Source organism: Pleuronectes platessa, chromosome 8 (genome assembly GCF_947347685.1).
Source record: "Pleuronectes platessa chromosome 8, fPlePla1.1, whole genome shotgun sequence".
In the NCBI taxonomy this organism is placed as follows: Eukaryota; Metazoa; Chordata; class Actinopteri; order Pleuronectiformes; family Pleuronectidae; genus Pleuronectes; species Pleuronectes platessa.
Window position 1 is genome coordinate 28233401 of NC_070633.1, and position 22662 is coordinate 28256062.

General features: G+C 44.1%; 2 protein-coding genes across 2 annotated transcripts; one reads left to right on the plus strand and one right to left on the minus strand.

The window, feature by feature from the left end:
- Positions 1–3485: 3485 nt before the first annotated feature.
- Positions 3486–17900, plus strand: pcdh12 (protocadherin 12; the record flags this gene model as incomplete). The annotated part of the gene is given in 5 exon segments (XM_053429030.1): positions 3486–6429; positions 9357–9448; positions 11984–12135; positions 15288–15452; positions 15701–17900. Coding segments are annotated over 5 exon segments (3546 nt in total). The 3' UTR covers positions 15970–17900.
- Positions 17901–18699: 799 nt separating this feature from the next.
- LOC128445810 (interferon-induced protein with tetratricopeptide repeats 1) lies at positions 18700–21340 on the minus strand. Its single transcript, XM_053428665.1, has 2 exons — positions 21182–21340; positions 18700–20544 (listed from the first exon to the last, which is right to left on the minus strand). Exons 1-2 carry the CDS (start codon positions 21184–21186, stop codon positions 19248–19250), a joined length of 1302 nt encoding a protein of 433 aa, XP_053284640.1. The 5' UTR covers positions 21187–21340; the 3' UTR covers positions 18700–19247.
- Between the last annotated feature and the right edge of the window lie 1322 nt (positions 21341–22662).

Sequence of the window (22662 nt, forward strand, 5' to 3'; positions counted from 1 at the left end):
AACATGTACACACACACACACACACACACACACACACACACACACACACACACACACTTGCCCTGTCGGTGACAGACTTCAGGCCAAACAAAAGGCAACTAATGGGGTCACACACACACACACGACACCTTAAATCTGATGTGTTAGAAAACATGTCACTTTTCACACACAAAACGCACACACACACACACACACACACACACACACACACACACACACACACACACACACACACACACACACACTATTTAAGATAATCACAAAGGCGACAACAGGAGGTGTTGAAATGTGATGACTTGTAGATATCGTGGATCAGTGTTTGAGGAATCACTTCAGATCCTGAACAAACTGATTCTTCTGTGTTTGGACCTCTGCTTCACAAACGCTGGTTTAAGTCACAACAATTTATCATGTGTGCAGATTTTCTCTGGTTTCTGTGAATCTGGGTAAAGATGAGTTAAATGTAAATGTTTCCTCTTGGTCGTCAGATGAATGTTGATTTGTGGAGAAGCAGCGTAATGACACACACACAATAACTTTGTGTAGAGGCTGATTTTCAACAACTGCACGTCTTATCATCTGATCACCAGATGCCTGTGTGTGTGTGTGTGTGTGTGTGTGTGTGTGTGTGTGTGTGTGTGTGTGTGTGTATATGTGTGTTTGTGTGTGATTAGCCAACATGCTGTGGTTGTCATCTGTTTGTCAGTCAGACTCCAGATCAGTACGATGCAGAAGGAAAGTTTCAGGTCTCTCAGTGAAACACATTTAAATCAGTGCAGCTGCTGCAGATGTTCTTCATTCACTAAAGTTCTGGTTTTATTATTAACTTTACTTTTTACTTCCTGTGAAAAAAAAACTAAAAAATCACACACAACGTGTCGTCCGGACGTTTCCAACGGCAAAATTAAAATTAAGAAATCCAAATTATAGTGTTTGAAATTATAAATGAGTTAAAGTAAAGTTCAAAGGTTTTAACTTTAAATGAGGCGAACACACATGAGGACTGATGGTATGAAGCGTCCCGACCTCACACACACACACACACACACACACACACACTCACACACACACAGACAGACACACACAGGTGGTAAATTAACTGGAAACAGACGTCTCTCTAACACACACACACACACACTGGAAACAGATGTGTGTGTGTGTGTCTGCAGATTCTCTCTCTCTCTCTCTCTCTCTCTCTCTCTCTCTCTCTCTCTCTCTCTCTCTCTCTCTCTCTCTCTCTCTCTCCCCCTCACACAGAACACCAGTTGATTGGCAGCACACGGGAGGTCGATGGTGTTTGTTTTGGTGATGGTCTAATGTGATTGGCTGACCTCTGCTCCGTCTGAATCAGTTTTCCCTTTCAGCCAATGACTGTAAAGAAAGATGGACGACGCGTGTCCACCTTCAACCTCCATCCACAGATGAAGCTCAAATATCTTGGACACGAATTCCACCATCTTGTGCCGATGATAAGGGGTGTGGGGGGGGGGGGGGGGGCTGTCAATCACGACGTCTCAGCCTAATTAAAACCAAACAATCATCGTTGTGATAAGAACGATCTCAGATAACAGAAACCATCTTGTACAAACATTTATTCAAAGTCTACTTGAGTTTTTAAGTTCGGTTTATGTCCCATCTGCGAACATGGAGGAGGGTGTAAGGACCCATACTGCAGCCGGCCACCAGGGGGCCTTTGAGACACTTTGGTCTTTATTAAGAGTCAATGCTGTTATCCTATTGTTTATTTTCATAGTGAATGGATCGGTGTGACTCGTGTATTTTAATGATTTAAACTCTGTTTCCTCCTCAGTCGTCTGTCTCTCTGTCCGGCGGACGTCTCTCATCGGATGGTGACGCCCCCCCACCCCCCCCCCCCCCCACCCCCCCCCCCCCCCACACACCCCATCCCCCGCCCCCCCCGAGCCGAGAGGAAAGTGATACGCTTGATTCTCTCTCAGCCTGCAGGATATTTCAGGGAGCAAATGAAAAATAAGCTCTGGTGCATCCTGGGAAAATATTTAGCTTGTGTCAGAGGATCTGTGGCTGCGAGCACCAACTGGTTTGGATGGTTTTAATTTAGTATCTGCTGGTTTCTAAACAAAGAATGAAATGTAGTGTGAAGTATTTAAAGTTATGTGCATGTGTAATACTGCAGTAAATTATTCACATCTCATAGCATTAACAGGATAATTATCAGTATAAGTCTAAACTGCGTTATTTGTTGTTATTGTATATTATTTATAGTTTTATATTTTTATTTTGAGTACTGTTTTTATTCGTATAGTAATATATATCGTTTCCTGTATTAATCATGTTATTGTTTCTCATCATATCTCATCTAATTGTATCGTCTAATCTTTCTTATTCTTGAAACTGATATTTTCTCAAATGAAAAAAACTGTAACAAGTGGTGGGATTTAACATAGTACATTTACTAAGATCATTTCATTATGGAAGTATCTTAACATTTAGTACTTTAAGTATCTAAAAGCAAATAGTTGCTTCAAGTTAATGTTGTACTTCAGAAGAGAAACAAACTGATGCTCTGGAATGTTTCAACACTGAGATTCTTCATAATTATATTTGAGGGTTTAAAGCTGGAATGTGGGTTTCGTCACATTCATGTCGAGCTTCTGAATTTACAGCATTCGTGTCATAGTTGGTGAAATAAAAAATAACAACAAACGATCGACTGTGCAAACATCACTTTAAAGAAAACTCTCAAATACTTTAATAAACTTCTGCTCGGCCCCATAGAGACTGAAACGCTGAGAGTTACTGAAGACTGTTGCCTCTGAAGCTGTCACCTTACATATAATATATATTATAATATAATATATAACCGTGACGGCCTTTCTTCATATCTGTATTTGTGTTTTTGCCTGCAGACCACACGTCATCGCTCTGGAGTTCACTAGTATGTGACCTGTGGCCTTCGCTCCCACTGGGATTGGGGTTCAGGGCCCAGGCGGCAGGTTGGGATGAGTCTAACCAGTCGCAGGCAGGAGTGTGTGCGGCGGTGTCGTATTTCTTTAAAAGCGCTCCAGAGTTTCTGCAGAGTTTCCTGAGGGCAGGAGGGATTTTCTTTGTGTTGAGTCCGGATCCATTTGCATAGAACCCTCCTCCTCCCGTCGGATTGGCTGAGGCACCGCTGGCATGTGGAAACTCACATCCAAACTTTCTCAGTTGAAGGAGAACTGTGGCGGGTGAAGGAGGATGAAGCGAGCGGCCGGACGGCAGCAGCAGCATGAGTGAGTCAGAGCAGCAGGCAGAGCGAGGAGCGGATAGAGAGAGGGAGGGGAAATCTTAATTATAGCTTCAGATAATTGACTTCTGACCGAATAATTAGGTGTTTGCTTTTCAGTTTTCTTCACTGGTTCTGTTGTTTGTTTTGAAAAAAGAAACTGGAGATTATTTTTGTTTGTAGGAGACAGACTTGGTATTTATCTTTTCTATTTAAAGACAGTTTGAAAGTTGTTTTAATTTCAACATTTATCTTTTATTTATGTAAAAAATGTCAGTTTAGCCCGTAGACAGGAGATCTTCTTACTTCACAACAATATGCTGCTGGTGCTGCTTCTGGTTCTGAGTCTCTGCTCTGAGGCTCGCTCCTCCGAGCCGTCATCAATAATCATCAAGTACCAGGTTTGGGAGGAGCAGCTGGCCGGGACCCAGGTCGGCCGGCTGCTGGATGACCTTCGGCAGAGGGACGAAACCGGTCCCCTGGAGGATTTCCAGGTGGTGGAACATGGCAAAGCCCTTCCCTTCTCCGTCAGCACTCAGGACGGAGTCGTCTCCACCCAGGGCCGGCTGGACAGGGAGGAGCTGTGCCGGGGGTCTGACCTGTGTGAGGTGGCCTTCAGCGTCCTCTACAAGAGACAAGGTGCCATGAACTGCCTGAGGGTTCGTGTGGAGGTGATGGACCTAAACGACCACAGCCCCAGCTTCCCCAGTCCTCTGCAGGAGGTGGAGATCTCAGAGACCGCCAGCCTCAGGATGCGAATCCCTCTGGACCGGGCGGTGGATCCTGACGCTGGGCCGAACAGTCTGCAGACCTACTCGCTGTCTGTCAACCAGCACTTCGCTCTGGATGTGACGGTTGGTCCTGATGGAACAAAACAAGCTGAGTTAGTTGTTATCAAAGAACTTGACAGGGAGGTTCAAAACTCCTTCGACCTCACCTTGGTGGCCTGGGACAAAGGGAATCCCCTTAAATCTGGGAGCACGTTAGTTCGTGTGAATATTCAGGACTCCAATGACAATAGCCCCAAGTTTGAGGACGGCACCCCCACTGTGGAGCTTTCTGAGGACACAGCTCTTGGGACAACCATCATCAACGTGAGGGCCACCGATCCAGACCAGGGGGCCAATGGGGAAGTGGAGTATTCGCTCAGTAAACACAATCATCCCAACGTTCACAAACTTTTCTTTGTGGAGCCACAAGGCGGAGCCGTGAGTCTCAGAGCACATCTGGACTATGAGGCCCAGACCTCTTATGAAGTGATTATCCAGGCCCGTGATCTTGGACCCAATTCCATCCCCTCGCACTGCAAACTGCACGTGAAGCTCAGAGACATTAACGACAACGCACCGAGGATACACATGACCTGGACTCCACCCAACTCCCCTGTGGCCACCGTGCTCGAGGGAACCTCGGTGGACACTTTTCTGGCTCTGGTGATGGTCTCTGATGCAGATTCAGGGGACAACGGCAAAACCATAGCAAGTATACAGCAAGGATCGGGCCCGTTCCGCCTCAAGAAGATTCATGGAGACAACTACATGATTGTAACCGACGGGAGCCTGGATCGAGAGAAGGTTATGCAGTACAACATCTCGCTGCTGGCTCAGGATTATGGAGATCCTCCTCTGACTTGTGTAAAACAATTGCCCGTCCTTGTTCTGGATGAGAATGACAATGCCCCGGTGTTCTCCACCTCATTGTATAAGGCCAGTGTCAAGGAGAACAACGAGGTAGGCTACCAGGCTCTCAAGGTCGCAGCCCACGATGTCGACCTGAAACTCAGTGGACGAGTCTCCTACTTCATTCACAGCCCAAGAGACCTGGACAGTGACGAAGACATTTTCAACATCCACTCGAGTAGTGGTGTCATAAGCATCCGGCAGCCTCTGGACTACGAGGAATCCAACAACTTCACTTTCACTGTGTTGGCTGTAGACCACGGCCATCCGCCTCTCACCAGCACCGCTACCGTGCAGATCGACGTGGAGGATATGAACGACAACTACCCGGTGATCACGGAGCCGAAACCGAGAAACGACGTGGTGTCTTTCAATGTTCCCGTCAACGCAGACAAAGGGGAGGTGGTGACTGAGCTGGGAAACCAGCTGGAGGAGGCGTCCGCAGATTTTATAGTTAATCAACCTGTCAGAGAAGGAATTGTTGGATTTATGGCATCAACCATAAAAGCTGAAGACCCGGACTCAGAGCTCAACGGGAAAGTTCAGTACCTCCTTACCGACGGAAACCCCAACGGACTCTTCTGGTTGGACGAGGCTACGGGCCAACTCTTCGTTAACACCACCAACGCTACTGAGCTCATTGGGAAAACCTTTAAAGTGGGCGTAGCTGTATCAGACATGGGTTCTCCCAGTCTGACCACCAAGGTGACTCTGGAGGTGACCTTCATCAACCTCAAGGACCATTTGAAGAACTCGTCACCTGGTAGCCGAGCACAGCTTAGTTTCACCATGATGCTAGCGATCTGCCTGGGTGCTTCATGCCTGCTGCTTCTGTTGGCCATCGCTCTAGTGACCACGTTCTGCCGCCCCGTGAAACGAGACAACCGCGCCTACAACTGCCGACAGGCTGAGTCCACCTACACCCGCCATCCTCGGCGCCCGCAGAAGAACATCAGAAAGTCTGACATTCAGCTAGTCCCTGTCATCCGGGGGCGAAAGGAGGAGGTTCCTGAGGACGACAGTGAATCCCAGCCACTGACTCCGCCTCCAGTGATGTCAGAAGATGTAGAAACTGAGAGGCAGTACACCTTAACGCCGTCAGCCATGAACTCAAGCTTCCATTCCCAAGGCTTCCCAGACGGGGACACCACTCAACTTGTCACCAATCACTGCAGAACCCTTCGGAAGCCTGGGAACATCGAACTGGACGGCGCTCCGCCTCTGACTCCCGCCACATCGTACAGAACTCTCCGGACATCCAGGAACACCTCGTCTTCCTCTTCAGTCTCTCACTCAAGCACCTTAAAGCGACAGGCACACCCTCAGGGGGAGGAGGCGGAGCCGGCTCGTTCGGGGTCCCAGGCGACTCTCAGGAGGCCGAAGACCTTGGAGGGACGAGGGGGCCACGACGCAGAGCACCAGCGGATGCTCCGGAACCTGGTTCGACTCTCCATGGCTGCATTTCGAGACTCGATCGAGCTCTCGTCAGCTTCTCCAGAGGTTCAGGTGAGATGTGGCTCCTTCCATCACTCACGTACATTCAGACTGTCTGTTCAGTTTAGTTTAATTAGTCAAATAACATCAGATTCACAGATTTTATATGTATATCATCCCTGGTGTGAGTGTGTTGTCGTTTCAGGGTGATTTTAAAGAATTTCCATCATCTGAAAACGTACATAAGAAGTAAAATAGAATAAATCATCTTACATAAGTCTATGTAGAACATCCAAACACAGTGCATGCTGGGAAACACGCTAACAAGCTCATAATGTCTTTTATAGCAAAGTTAAAATGGAGTTCACTCAGCTCAGTGCTCATTAAAACACTTACACTCATGATGGAAGTTGTGAAGTTACGTTGAACTTCCCTGCGACTCGGTTTGACAGATGAGTCCATTTACATTGTTTTAATGATTTCACAAACTCCGCCTGATGACTTTTTAATGTCTTATTATTTATGTTTTCCACGGTGGCGCCGACATTCAGGTCAACGCGCCGCTGCCGGCTCTCGTTCGAATCTAATTTACTTCCATCAAAAAACGTGTGATCACATTTACTTCAACATGTGCTTACACTCAGTGCCGGAGCGTGATTAAGTCTTGCCCCCTGCAGGCGTTGAGATTAATCTGAAGTGAAGTCCATTAGAGAGTAGAGAGTTTAGTGCCCCCCCCACACACATTCTCTCTCTGTCACACACACAGACACACAGACACACACAGAGCAGCTTCCCTTACATTTTCCCAGCAGCCTTTCTGCCTTTTTCGGCCTCCTGTGTGATGACTTACTCAGACAGCCCCAGGCCTGGAGTCGGGTGGAGGTGAAGGTGTGTGTGTCTGTGTGTCTGTGTGTGTCTGTGTGTGTCTCTGTTAACTCATTTTGTAACCTCTTCAGGAGCTTTTCCAGTATAAAAATTGACCTTGTCAGGACCAGTCGAGTGTCACCAGTGAGGTTCTGGTTGAGGTTAGGATCAGGATGTGAACTGTGGTTGGGTTAAGGTTCAGGTTTATGTTTAGGTTTATGTAAGTAGTAGCTGAGGTTAAGGTTAGAGTTGGTCAATTAAATGTCCCCTGAAGTTAGGGAAACACGACTCTGTGTGTGAGTGTGTGTGTCTGTGTGTGTGAGTGTGTGTGTGTGTGTGAGAGTGACTGATGACTGTGAAGAGTTTATTCAGGTGCTCATGTGTCACAGTCACTAATGCCCCCCAGAAACGAACCTTCGTTCTCCTCCTTTACTAAATATCACATATCAGATTCATATTGAAACCAGGAGCCGAGGAGGTGTGTGTGTGTGTCTGTGTGTGTGGGGGAGGAGGAGGAGGGGGAGCTCTGTGTGTGTGGGGGAGTCAGCGTGTGTGTGTGTGTGGGGGGGGGGGGGGGTTGAGGCCAGCCAGAGTAAGCTGTGATGTGTTTGTAGTGTAAGTCGACTCCGCTCTGAGTCACTTACAAATGACCCGAGAATCACTTTTACTGAGTCGAGAAGAAAGAGGAAAGAAAAACAGCTCCGACTAAAAACAGCCACTCAGAGAGCGGAGCAGGAAACTGAGCCGGGAATCGAACCGTCGGCCACAGATACTGTATCTGCACATCAGAGCCTCAGACACTGTATTTACAGATTTAGATTCATCATCAGCTGCAGGCTCATAATCCTAAACGTATCCTCCTGTCAGACAAACATGAGGCTTAAACAGCAAACAAATAACTTCTGGAATTGAATTGAATGAATTTGTAAATATGTTTAAATGATCCATTAAAGTAAAGAACATTTATTTTCAGTTTATTAGAAAGTAATCACACAATTTGCATTCTAATTTATAACACAAGTAACGTTCCTTCTTGGAGCTCAGTGAGGAGTTGAACTCGTGATCCAGACTCAGATCCTCAGACTCAGATCCTCAGCTTCGAGCTGGAGAGAAGCTTCGCTGGTTGAAACATCGAAACACGTCACTGAGGGCGAAAGTCGCCGGCTTCGCCCGGCAGACGCAGAACAAAGAGCTCGACCGGGACCGACTTCCTCACGTGATTCCTATTAATGAAAGGAAGAGGCCTTTTTCTTTTTACCCAGCATTCCTCTCTCCTCCACCTTTCTGGCTTCAGAAGTCTCTCTCCTCCCTCGAGATCGGAGAGGAAGAGGCCTCTGGACGTCTGGGAGGAGGAGGAGGAGGAGGGGGTTTTCACCTACACCTCAACACACACACACACACACACACACACACACACACTCACTCACTCACACTCACACACCCTCGACTCGTCCAAATTTCGGCGTCCATCCTGGAAGGAAACCACCCAGAGAAGAATAGGCTTTTTACGTGGAGGCCATTTCCTGTCGCTGCAGCAGCGTGCACGTTTAAAAACACACAGACCACACAAACAGCAGGACTGAAACAAACTCATATATTAGCGTGCACACACACACACTGGGCAGGGTGTGTGTGTGTGTGTTTCCTCCCTGGTGATCAGTGTGTATCCGCTGTATAACAGCAGCTGTCAGCAGAACGCTCCGAGCAGTGAGACGGACGCAGGCGCTCGGTTCTCACACTGTTCAACTGACTGACTGATTCAGAAAGAGAAAATCATGTTGATTCTCTTTTTACCTGTGTTTTTAAAAGCTGACGTTGTTCAAGCAGCTAAAGCAACAGAGACGATCCCACAGTTCCCAGTGCTCTGGTTCAATGACACAGTCTTTAAATCTGTTCTCTGTCCTGATATCGAGTCTGATCCTGGACTCTGTGTCTCTGCTGAACTGATCCGACACAAAATAACAACAAACACGAGAGGAGGTGATTCCTGATGTTTAGATTTATCAGAGGCTTTTCAGACGCTGGTATAGAAACACTTCAGCTTTGTCTTATTCAGCTGCAGGTCTTATGAGAGTCTGTGAGTCTTTAGCCTGATGCTCTAACCTCCCTCCTCTTCCTCCTCTTCCTCCCTGCAGCAGATCTCCCAGCTCCTCTCCCTCCTCCGACAGGGTCAGCTGCAGCCGAGGACAAACTTCAGAGGGAACAAATATTCTCATCGCAACGGCAGGTCAGTCCTGCTCTTCCTCCTCATTCTACTCCTCTTCTTCCTCCTCCTCCTCCTCCTCCTCCTCTTCCTCTTCGTTCTACTCCTCCTCCTCCTCCTCTGATGTAGGCTCAACGAAACCACAACAAAGTCAAACCAATAAGCTCCCTGCTCTTTCATATTCACATTCTCAGATGTTTTCATCTTAAACAAAATGAGCTTTTATTTTATTACTTTATCCTCAAACTGACATGAAAACTTGCTGCGTTTAGAAATGACTCAGTTTGACCCGAGACACTTTGTGAAAATGTATAAAACTACAGTTTATATGTATAAAAGCTATCTGTGGGATAAATGAGTGAGTAAACCAAACAGCATCTTTAAAATATAATCTTTAGTTTCTGGTTTTTATGTTTTTACCACCAACAAACTTCATGAAGTTGTTTTCTAGCAGATGTGACGCCACAGAGAGAAAGTTCCTCCTAGATTAGGGTCAAAATGTTCTTTATTCTAATATTAAAACTAAGAAGTTTGTCGCCCAAGTGCAAATCTTAACTTAGGTTAAAGTCTCAATACTTAATTTGTTCAAATCTCTCCGTGGAGCATTTTAATACATTATATTCTGTCATATATATGATGTTTAAATGTTGTATGTTCATTTTAAATGTGGCCAAAGTATCAAATAATGAGATATAATAATCTTTGTGAGACAAAACCTCAGGTTTTAAACAAACGAAGCTTGATTCAGACTCTCAGATGTGTAAACTCCCTGAAACAGTGGAGAAGCTGAATAAACCTTTTCACTGGGACCTTTACTCTCCAGGTGGATTTAGAGGGTTGAGATTTAAAATCTGACTGAAATCTAAAAGAGGAAAAGAGTCAGATCCCTCTCTTCATCTCCAGAGGCCTAATCCAGATCCAGCTGGCTGCAGGTTTCAGACTCTGATCAAACCAGTCTGCGGCTGATAGCAGGTCCACCGGACGTTAACTGGGAATGCCACAGATTCTAAAAACTCACAGATGTTTCTCCTGAACCAGAACTGCTGTGTTTGTTTGTGCAAAGATCCTGGAGAGCTTCAAACTGCAGACGTGAGCAGATGATGCTGCTTCTGTAGATAATGTTATTTATATCCATTTAACAAATCCTATAGAGATGAGACACAAACAGCCACATCCAGTTCACATGCACATACACACACACTGAGGGATTTACACTGCAGCTGATTTGTGCCTGTTTCAAGGAAGTTAAATTAATTAATTAATTAATTAATTTAAAGTTGTGGTTTAAAGTGAGCATTTGCAAACGTTTGCTCGACGTGCTGAAGTCGTCGCTGATGAACGTCTTCCTCAGAGTCTGTGACACACTACTGACCGGCAGTGACTGAAATAACAGCAACAGACAAACAGGACACGGAGTCAAACCTTCAATGTCACAGGATGAGTGTCTTATAAAGTGTGTGTGTTACTGTGTGTGTGTGTGTGTGTGTGTGTGTGAGTGTGTGAGACTGTGTGTGTGTGTGCGTGTGTGTGACTTTGTGTGTGTGTGTGTTACTGTGTGTGTGTGTGAGACTTTGTGTGTGTGTGGGGGGGGGGGTTACTGGTCCAAAGGAAGCAGGTAATTCAGCGTCGCCATGAAGATGAGATTAGATCTGACGTCACCTTGATACAACACATACTCTGTTTCATATTGGCACTGTTTCAACACGTACACACACACACACACACACAAACACACACACACACACAGTTGCGTGAATCACTTTGTCACTCCTGTTGATTTCAGAAGACGAACTGGGCTAAAGGTCAGATCACAGTCAGAGTCACTGGGTTCACTGCACATCATTATTTTAGTGAATAATGGCAGAAAATGTATAAGTTAGAATTTAATATGTATATATCTATAAACCTAAAAAAGATACCATGAAAACATTAAAACTATCTTGGAATGGAAAATCACTTTTCACAGTCTGAGGTGAAAGCACCACTCACCTGCAGAGGGTTGAGCTCTAACAGGAGTTTGGACTTTTATTTTATTTAGATAATTTCTTCTCTCTGGGACTTTTCAGATAAACATGAACAAACTTGAACTGAAAATCTTCTCATCTCAGAGTCTGATAAGATTTTAATCTTCACTCTGGATGAGATGAGTTTGTGACCAACTCACCTTCATCAGACTTCCTGATAGAGCACGCAGACACACACACACAGACACACACATACTTATCATGAGCTCAGGAATGTTATCATCAGTTTCTCCGTCTGCTTCTTATCTTCTTCTTTTGTTTCTCTGTGAAAAAGACGTGTTTACTGACTGGAGATCTTTGTTTATTCCATGTTTTAACTGTTCAGTTCTATTTTTCTGTCTTTTGTGAAGTAAATTATCAATCCTTGTTTTCCAATGATGTTTTACATTATTCAGGATGTAAATCACATTGTTAAGACAAATCTGGGATTTTGGGGGAAAAAAACTTAATTTCTTTGCCTGAGGTTTCATGTTTTTGGAGGAAGGAGTCTATCTTCAGATTATTTAAAGTTGTGTCTATTGTGTGTTTGTTGCAGATACGGGGGTCAGGACTGTGCTGATTGGCAGAGCACCAAGGACAGTGGACACGGAGAGAGCGAGGCCGGAGACATGGACTGGGAACCAGGACGAGACTCGCCCATAGACCCTCAGCTGGAGGAGGGGCTCCACAACCTGCTCAACCACCCTGGTACACACACACACGCACACACACACACACACACACACACACACACACACACACACACACACACACAGTAAAATAGAGTTGTTTTTATGTTTAAAATGTTTAAACCTCTTTTGAAAAATCAAAAACAATGTACATACGTTAATATAAACGTTATTGTTCTATGGGGGAATTGTTCTGGTGCTGCACACAACTTAACACAATGATACAATAAGTACTACAACAATTCAATGGTGAACTACGGGACAAAATACTGCAAACTTACATTATTATCCTGTACACTCATACAACAAGAGAGTTTTACATACACAGAAGTTGTGTTATGTATTTGTTGTGTGTCCTTGTGCGAGTCAGGTGACTTCAGAGTTCAATCTTTGTTCTTCAGATGCTGAACTCAGCGTCTCAGTGTTTGTCAGCGAGCTGCTGGTGGAGCTGGAGGTTTTAAGCATGTGACCTTTGTTCCCGCGCAGAATAAACACACTCTTCACTCACAATGGACTCACACTGACAGAGGTAGAAAACAGGAAACAAGCCAGTGACAGGTTTGACATCCTCATCCACCCACAGTCCACTCGTCTCTTTGTCTTCATGGATCTCCTGCTTCTGAGATTCAGGGATTCTCTTCTGGAAATTATGTGATTTTGTGTTTTATGGCTAAAAATCCCCCAAATTCTTATTATTGTGTAAAGTGTTTGTATTATTAACATGTTAGTGTCACATTAATGTCACTTCATTAGCATGTTGTTGTGTCATGATCTCACATTATCGAAGTGATGATTAACATTAAGTTTGTGTAGTTATTAACATTGAAATGTTACAAATCATAAATACATAAAGCAGAGAGCGTCCACATCACAATATTAATGTGAACCTCAAACTCTTAAAGCTCATTGTTTAACTGGGAATTCAACATGTAGACCAGTGTGTGTGTGTGTGTGTGTGTGTGTGTGTGTGTGTGTGTGTGTGTGTGTGTGTGTGTGTGTGTGTGTGTGTGTGTGTGCGTGTGTGTGTGTGTGTGTGTGTGGTCAGAGCAGAGGGGATTACCGCCTGATGACGGTCGAGCGAGCCTCACTTCAGGGCAGGAGAGAGAGAAACAAAAGTGTGTGTGGGAGTGTGTTGCTTTATGTGTGCGACGCTTGACTCACCTTCTTCGCCGCAGGCGCCAACATCAGTGTAACTCACACCAGAGCGACAACTGTGTGAGTCTTTGTGTGTGTGTGTGTGTGTGTGTGTGTGTGTACGACTGCTGCGTCTTCTTCAAACCTCTGTGAATCACACAAACACCTGATCCTTTGTTCAGGTCTGAAGATGATATGATGTGTGATTGTGTGTGTGTGTGTGTGTGTGTCTTTGTGTGTGTTCATTCTTCTCCATGTCTTGGGACTGTGTGTGTTCTCGGAATCACGTTGTCGGATTGAAGCTGTTCAAAGTGCGTTTTATATTCCAACACTTTTTTACAAAAGGTTTAGAGACTCATCTGTAGAGTCAGAATCAGAAGAAGATGAATCTGTCAAGACTCTGTAACACAAGACTTTGAGAAAAGTTAAGTTAATTGATAAATTGATTCTTAAACAAGACAGTTTTAAACATGATTCTGATAGTTTGAACTGAGAGGTGTACAGCAGGTTGTGCTCAGATTTGGTTTTCAAATGAAATAACTGGTCTTTATTTCCAGGTTAAACAGTATTAATGTTTAAATTATCAAACTTTTAAGAGTTGGTGAAGAATTCAAACAGAGAATCTGAGAGCAGGACGGAGGCAGGAAGATGAACCTGCAGCTCAGTTAACACAATGTGAGGCTGAGGTGAAGGATCAGAGCTTTTAATGCTGCAGCAGGTGTGTTAATGGACCGACGAGGCCCAACAACACACACAACAACACACACAACAACACACAGCTGGACTCACTAAGACGTGAAACACACGCGGGTGTCGACAGCTTCTTCTCTTAACATCAACACCGGGTCAGACACGAAGCAGCAGACGTTTCTATCTCCGGAGAATCTGCTGAAACCCGAAGCGTTTGGTAATTTAAAGAGGATTTTCTATTCAGAGGATCAGTGGTGAAAACCTGCCAAAACAAAGAGGTAGGGGGGGGGGGGGGGCTTGGGGGGGGCGGTCTGGGCCACACCGGGTGTATGTATTAGTGTGTGTGTGTGTGTGTGTGTGTGTGTTAACTCCTTGCATCTGGTTGTGGTTACATGCAGGAGGCGTCAGCTCTTCAGGCTGATTAGTCTGAGCCGAGTTGAAACGTTTTGATTTTAAATAAACGAGGCAGATTGATCCGTTTCCATCAGAGCACGAAATTCAAATCTTAAACTACAAAAGTTTTTTTTTAAACAAGTCGCAGTCTCGCTTTGTGTAAAGATGTAAACGCTGGTGTTATTATGACTTCAATTATCTATTTTAGATGTATTTTATAAACTGAGAAGGCTTGAAAATATATATATATTATTGCAATAACTCAATTGTTCACCTTTCCATTTTATTATAAAGAAAATATCGAGCCTCATTGTCTCTGCACCGTGAAGAACCAGCTGTCATGATGTTTCTCAGATGAATCACATGAGCAGAGCAACACGCTGACAAATGATTGATCCTCACATTTAATTGGATGTAAACAGGATGAAGATCAGAACAGAGACAATCAAGGTGTGTTCTGGACATTGTGTGTTTCTGTGCATTAGACAACGTGTGTTACAGTAAATGACTAAATGAGACTCACACACGCCCGGTGTTCACGCCTCTGACAGACACATGTTTTCAGAACGGGATGTTTTCAGTGAAGCCGACACAACAGATTTGGAGAATCCTGTTGACGGCAGCAGATAAAACCAGAGAGTCTCACTTCCTCCTTTTCCTGCTCGACATCACACTTCACCTCAGGAGAGTCGGAGAGTCTCAAGAACCAAACACGGGAAACTTCTTCAGATTCTGTCCCGATGTTCGTTAGGACTCAAAGATGAACTGATGAGATTCAGTGGTCGGGGGTCAAAGGTCATGACGACCTGTTATGAGTCTCTCTGTTGCATCAGTAGTTTGTTATCGGTCGTTTCTGTTTGATTTAGAAAGAATCGTTTCAGAGCTGCGTTCATCTTCACTCAACAAAACTAGAACGTCCAGTTCAAACATCTCTGTCTGTCTCTGTCTCTGCAGATGACGTCTTCTCGGAGGTCAGCGACCCGTCCTGGATGGCGAGACTCTCTCTCCCGCTCGCAGGCGATTATCACGACAACGTGTTTGTCCCCAACGGGCCTCCGTCCCCTGAAACTGAGCTTCTCCCCCGGGACTGTCTGGACTCCTCGTCCTTCTCCACCTTCGGTAAAACACAAGAAACTACGTTCACTTCAAATAGAAACAAGTATTTTTATATTTAGGTCAATAACATATTAGAAAACAGTATTCAAAAGTTAAGGGTAGAATAATTTCACAATTTTACTTAAATAACAGTATTAAAGAAGTTTATTATCATGGCAAACAAAAAATACTCGTTACCATTACTTTTTAAAGTGTTTAGTTCTCAGAAGAAGCAGCAGAGTGACACCTCCTTCTCCTCTTCCTCCTCTCAGGTAAAAGTCCAGAGAAGGACGGCCCACTGGGCGGCGCCCTCCTGTCCGAGGTCAGCACGCTGTTTGAAATGCTGATGACTCAGAAGGCCGACGCCCACCCGGGCCCCCGACCGGACGTCCTGTACCGACTCTCTGCGGCGTACCGGCGCTCGCTCGGCCTGGACGCCAACGCCACGCCCCCCGCGGCGGGAAACGCACCGAGGAACTCTGGGAACACGGAGAAGCGTCCGGGCCTCGCGGCGCCATCAGGACTCTACCATCAAATATAACTGAACACTGGAAAAGACTGACCGACGCAGATTCACTCGTTTCTATGATTAATCTATTTTTAGACGTGAACTGAAAAGTTCTTGTGATTTAAAAGAGTTGTGTCATTGTGCGTCTGTCGTGGACACGATGACGAGACTCGAGCTCTGAAGCTAAAAACACTGTACGAACTTTCAGGTTCGATTTGTGAGGCCACGACGCGACGGGGGAATTTCTCACATGTGAACTCAGTTCCCCAAACTTCTTGTTTTTAACTGTCGCTGCATGAGATGAAAAAACACGTTAAAGTGAAAAGTCAGATGAGAACAGGAGGCCGCGGCAGCAGCTTCCTGTTCGATGGCTCCTCCTCCTCCTCCTCCTCCTCCTCCTCCTCCTCCTCTTCCTCCTCCTCCTCCTCCTCCTCTTCCTCCTCCTCCTCATATCAAATGTTGTTTTTCTTTTGATGTCTCAACAGCGTCTTCTTCTTGACTTCCTCTTTGACAGAGTCAATCTTGACCTTTGATTTTCCATTATTTATACAATGAGAACTGGAACTTTTTAAACTTACAAGGTGCTGAGAAGTGACTGAAAACCAAGATGTGTGAAGAAGAAAGACGATTTTATAGTCGTGTTCAGAGCAGAGGATTCTGAGAGGAAGGAATTCAAACAAAGAAAAATATGGGAAATAAGTATTGTTTATATATATATGTGACAAATGAGGGAAAGAGGAGCAGGTGCCCAGGGGAGCGTGGAGATCAGGTGACTTGCAGGCAGGTAACTCGTGGACAGGAGGAGTTAGAAACGTGACAAAAGATCATTTCAGTATGAGTCTAAACTTTGGCTTTTGATTTTGATTCATGTAAAATTAGTGAGAACAGAAACTTCTCTGACTGAGGGATGTGATGCTGGTGGTATTTAATCATTATCACGGACAGGAGACAGTGGCCTTCAAGAGACAAGAGGACATTTGTCCTGTGATGCACAAGGAAGACGCTTGTTTTTTTAATATCAACGAAGCTGTGAGTGGTTTTCTACCTCATCACTTCACAAAATGGAGGAAGAACAGATCCAATCAAAGTCCTGAGGGATGCATCACTCCTCACGTGTGTTATACAGAACATGATGAGCGTTATGAAGATTTAAACAATTAAAAACTTTCCATATTTCACGTGATACTGACCTGAGATGTTTTGCTTTGGACCAATGACACAGGATGAGCTTCCTCACACTGTTCCTGTTGAAAAGGTTCAACAGCATCATCCTGTTTGTCATTATGAATCATGAAGCCTCAGACTCTTCAGTCCAGGTTTAATTAACAGTGAATTAAAGATCTCGAGTCGTTCTGGATGAAGACAGAATTAGTTCCAGGATATTTACTCAGGAAAAACAAAAACAGGAAGTGAAGGGAGGAAGTAGCAGGAGCTTTAATGGTGAGTCTGAAAGCAGAGAGATGTTGTTTTCCTTGTTGTGGATTCTCTCGACCACGAACACACTCAGAACTTCCTGTCTGTGTTTCTCTGGGACATGAAGCCGGATCGTGGTCGACTTGTTTTGTCTGTCAGGAAGTTAAACGCTCCGATTTTGGTCAGAAGAGAAACAACCGAGAGGAAATGTTTTTCTTTTCTTCCTAAAGACTGAAGAACCACGAGGAGCTGAACGCAGCGTGAAGCAGTTTGTTGTCAAAGAAACTTCACATGTTCAACAACTGGAGTAAAAATACTTTAAGATTACTGCGTTCGGGTTTGTTTGTTCAGGATGAATCACAGGGACCCGTCCCTTAAATTATTGGTTTGATCCATTCTCATTGTCCTGAAAGTTGTGAATCAGAAGATCAGCACTTTGTAAATAGTCTTTTTCAATTTTTTGGGAAGTTTTGTAGCAAGAAAAGTTTTGTGTTTCATTGGAAAACTGATTTGTAACTTTTTTCAATAAAATATAAGTTTAAACTAAAAAAGTGTTTGGAACTCAATCTTTTAGAAGCGTCTGAAAATCTCTGTTGTGCAAAGAGTGTGTGTGTGTGTGTGTGTGTGTGTGTGTGTGTGTGTGTGTGTGTGTGTGTGTGTGTGTGTGTGTGTGTATGTGTGTGGTCAGAGGAACATTCATTCAAAATGCCAACAGCTCCACCTAGTGGCCGCCTCCTGTATGAGACAGAAACAGGATCAGAGCTGCTTCTTTAATATGACATTTCATCATCTGTGTGTTTATTCGTCAGAATGATGAAGATGAAAATGATCATCAGACGCAATAACTCATGAATTAATTGTATTTGTGAAGAATTAAACTTTTATCAATGAATTGAAATCCACTGTGTCTAATCCAGAGAGTAAACACACTGACATCTAGTGGATAGTAGGAGTTACAGCAGCCTGATATTAAAACTCTGAATCTGCGGTTTCAGATTTTCATTCTACTTTTCTTTTTCCTAACGTTCAGGACATTTCTGCTTCTGTTTGTCTTTAATTCTTTTTTTAAATATTGAACTTTTACTGTATTTTAATCGCTCATTCAAATAAATGGGGAAAATGTTCATCTCTTTAAAAACTTCAGTTGTTTCAAATGTTGTTGATTATTATCGTGTCTGTATATGAACTCAGCTTCAGCAGCTCGGCCTTTTCTACTCACAGAAAGTGATTTACAGCAAACGATGACCTAGAATTTAACCTTTGGACACATGAAGTTTTCATATTTAATATTGACAGCAGCAGTTTTAAGAAGTTGTGGTTTGATCATAGATTTCTTTCAGGGAGACACAATTAAAGACAACGTGTTTAATAGCATTAGTACAGCTATATATTCAGGTTATACTACAAATGAACAATTAACATTCAATTTAAGAAATACACTTTATAGAGTTACATTTTCATCTCTCAAAACATTAGTACACTTAATACACAGTCTGGTCTGTTTAATAAACTTTACCTACAAGCTGTTTCATAAAGGAGCGAGCAAACATTTCCTCCACATCAGCCACACATGATGACTGCAGCCAGTTTCCACTTGATATGGTTTTTAAGAATATGTTTCAATATGTGTTCTTCCTCTAATAATAATAATGTATGAATCTCTCATACCTGAAACCTGCTGCTACATATGCATCACTATTAATAACGTCAATATTAAAACCACTCTGAAAACAATTGAACAGGTATTCTACAGATATATAAACTATATTGAAGACTTTTTAATGCGTATATATTATCACCACCATCAGAACATTCTCAAGCTACATGTCGTTAATCTCAAACATGAATCAGATGAATGCAAATAGATTCAGATTGGGTGTGGATGATATCTGGTGGATTTATCTCTGAGACTCTCTCAGCCTGGACAGGAACCGGTCTACTTCCTGGTTCCCCTTCCTGTATCTGATCTTCTCCAGGGACTGGATGCTGCTGTCCTGATGGAAGGACTTGATCGGTATCTCCGCCGCCTTCATGTGATACTTGATTGACATCTTCGGCTGCCGTAGAGTGAAGAACAGATATTTTGCGTAGATGTTGAAGAAGACTTGTTGTTCAGCAGGTTCCAGATCCTCTGTGAGCAGGTCCTTGTAGATCTTCTCAGCTTTGGCCTTGGTGTTCTCTGACTTTGCGTAAATACTTGCGAGATCCATTTTCTTCATGAATGAGGAATCAGGATAAAGAGAAATCAACTCCTCATGGGCACGGATCCCTTTCTCTATCAGGCTCGGACTTGGGCGACTGTCCTTCTCCCAGATCTTCCACTTGTAGCTGAGTGCGGCACATCTCTTCAGATAACGTTCATCTGGATGTAGCTTCAGAGCCTCTTCTGCCAAAGCCACAGCCTCGTCCAAGGAGGTGAAGGTTCTGTAAAACCTCAGCAAAGGTTTGATTCCACTGTAGCTGCTGACAGGGTTTCTCAGAACCTTTGTGGCTAACTCACGTGCTTCACTTTGGTTTGTTGTTCCTCTCTTGGCGAGTTGCAGGAGGTAAACGGCAGCGAGGTACAGGTTCTCTGGATCCTGCTCCTTGGCTTTTCTCAGCTTCTCCATGATGTCTGCCTTGACCCCTGTTTCGCTGTGTTTGGACATGTTGACTAACCATAACACGTGGCTGGTCTGCCACTCCATCACATCCGGCTGCATCCGGATGGCTCTCTGGAAGTAATCATCTGCCAGAAGCTTCTGATCTCCACTGAACTTCATCAGAGTCCAGGCTCTCTCAGCGCAGATCTCCGGGTGCAGCTCGTCCTGCGGTGGATCTTCAGTCATCAGGCCGTCGATCTTTGACAGACAAGCCCGACTCTCTGCTTCTTCTCCCTGGTGATGGTGCAGCCAGGCCTGGTTCCCGTAGGTCACCACCAGCCAGGGACCCTCCTCTGCTCCTCTCATCTGCCTGAAGGCCTCCTCGGCTCTGCTGAAGAACCTCCTGGCTTCTTCAATGGACCCCAGCTGGAAGTGGACAAACCCCTGCAGGTTGTAAACGTGTCCCAGCCACTTGCATCCGTCCTCTGTGCCGATGTCCTGCAGCTTGTCCCTGATTCTCAAAAGTTCGGCCCTGCTGGGCTCCAGATCCCAGGTGAAGTGGCACTGCAGCGCCCCCAGTCTGCCCTCCAGGGGTATTTCACTCTTAGCAGCACTGATGGGAGATTAATTATAATAATGAAAATCAAACATTAAAACACATTCTCAGTGAAACTATATAAAATGTCCTGACCAAAGTATTCATTCAACAGTAAAATAACAATGTTCCTGATTTTACTTTAATTATAATTATCTTTTAAATAAATTCATGTCTCATTAGTTTTTAGTGCTGCCTTGTGTGATTTCTGTATCTGGCTTTTGAAAAGTTCTCTATAAACCATAATCATAAATATCAGACCCTGGTCAGATTTCAGTATCAGGGAGTAATACATTTATAATATCAAATTATCATTTACAGCCGATGTATACATTTAAAAATGATTATAGAGATGATGTTATCAAACCATTTTGACAAAGTTTAACATTCAACTTTATGATAAAGAATTATAAATAAAAGGAAAACACAAATGCAGCCGAATGGATAAAACTTCCAAATATTTCCTGCACCGTTTATCGTGTAAAAGAAAAGTTTTCATATCAACATAATCACAGACACAGATATTTCTGTGAATGTCAGTGCTGCTTTAATTCACATTATTCTTATTAATAAGGTCAATACACAAGATGATGTGATGAAACTGACTTAAAGGATCATTAATGTTCATGAAGAATCGTGAATGAAGTGAACTCACCTCATCTCGTCTCCTCTGACTCTGCAGCTGTGTGACGTGTGACTGCGGAGCGGCGTTATATGGAGCTCACGAGGCGAAGCGACGCGAACTGAGGCGAACTTTCACTTTCATTTGTCTGTAGAAGAAACTGACTCTCACACACACACACAAACACAAACACATAGACACACAACCACATACACAAACATAAACTTAACTATCATTTGTCTGGAAAAGAAACTTAGTCACACACATATACACACGCACACACACACAAACAGAAACTTAACTTTCAGTTTTTCGGTAAAAGAAACTGACACACACACACACACACACACTCACACACACACACACACACACACACACACATATATAACTGTATCGGGATGTCACTTCCATGCAATCTACTTCTCAGTGATCAGAGTACTGTAAGTGAAGTACACAGAGAGAGTACAAATATACAATAAATTCACCAAACACATCACAAGACCGATGCTGCAGACTGATGGAAATATAATGTGTTTCTCTCTATATTCCCAAATCAGTCAACATGTCAACATGGAGAATCACAACAAAACATGTCCCAGTTTTCATGCTGCTACAGTCGTCAGCATGAAACTGTTAACTCAGCAAATATCAGAGCAACAGAAGGTTCTGGATCCAGTTCAGGTCACGGTGACAGATTTCACTGTAGATCTAATGAGATCTGAACTCTGAGTCCAGCTCCCTCAGCCTCAGTCTGTGGTTCACGACAGGTCAACTAGAGCTGCACGAAGTTCATCTGATAAATCTGGTCCTCTTCTTCTTTGAGCACCTTCTCCTCCTGCTTCAGGTCTTCCTCTTCCTCCTCCTCTTCCTCTTCCTCTTCCTCTTCCTCCTCCTCCTTCTCCTCCTCCTCCATGTATTCCCCCTCTCACCCCCACCCTCTTCCTCTTCCTCCTCCTCCTCCTCCTCCTCCTCCTCCTCCATGGAAATCCCCCTCTCACCCCACCCTCTCCCTCTCCCTCTTCCTCTTCCTCTTCCTCTTCCTCTTCCTCCTCCTCCTCCTTCTCCTCCTCCGTGGATTCCCCCTCACACCCTCCTTCTTCTTCTGACTCATTCCATTTTGGTTGAAGTCAGGTGAACTCAGCTGCTGTATTTGTATAGTGCTTGAACCTGATTGGTCTGTTTACAATGAAGCAGTCATGTGTTTGTGCATCTGATGGCTGTTGAACCAATTGTCTCATGGGGGGGGGGGGGGGGGGGGGTCGTTTGACAGTCAGTGCTTTGGAACTGCAAGGAAGTGACATCATGATATTCTTCTGTGTCTAATGTATACGTCTAAGTGTGTTTAGTGTTTTGCGAAAAGTGTGGGTATGAGTGTAAGGTTTTGATAATTTTAGTGTTTATGCAATTGGTCTTGTGTAGCGTTTGGTGAATTTATTGTATATTTGCACTTTCTCTGTGTTCTTCACTTACAGTACTCCAATCACTAAGATGTAGAATTTCTAAAGTGTTTTAGT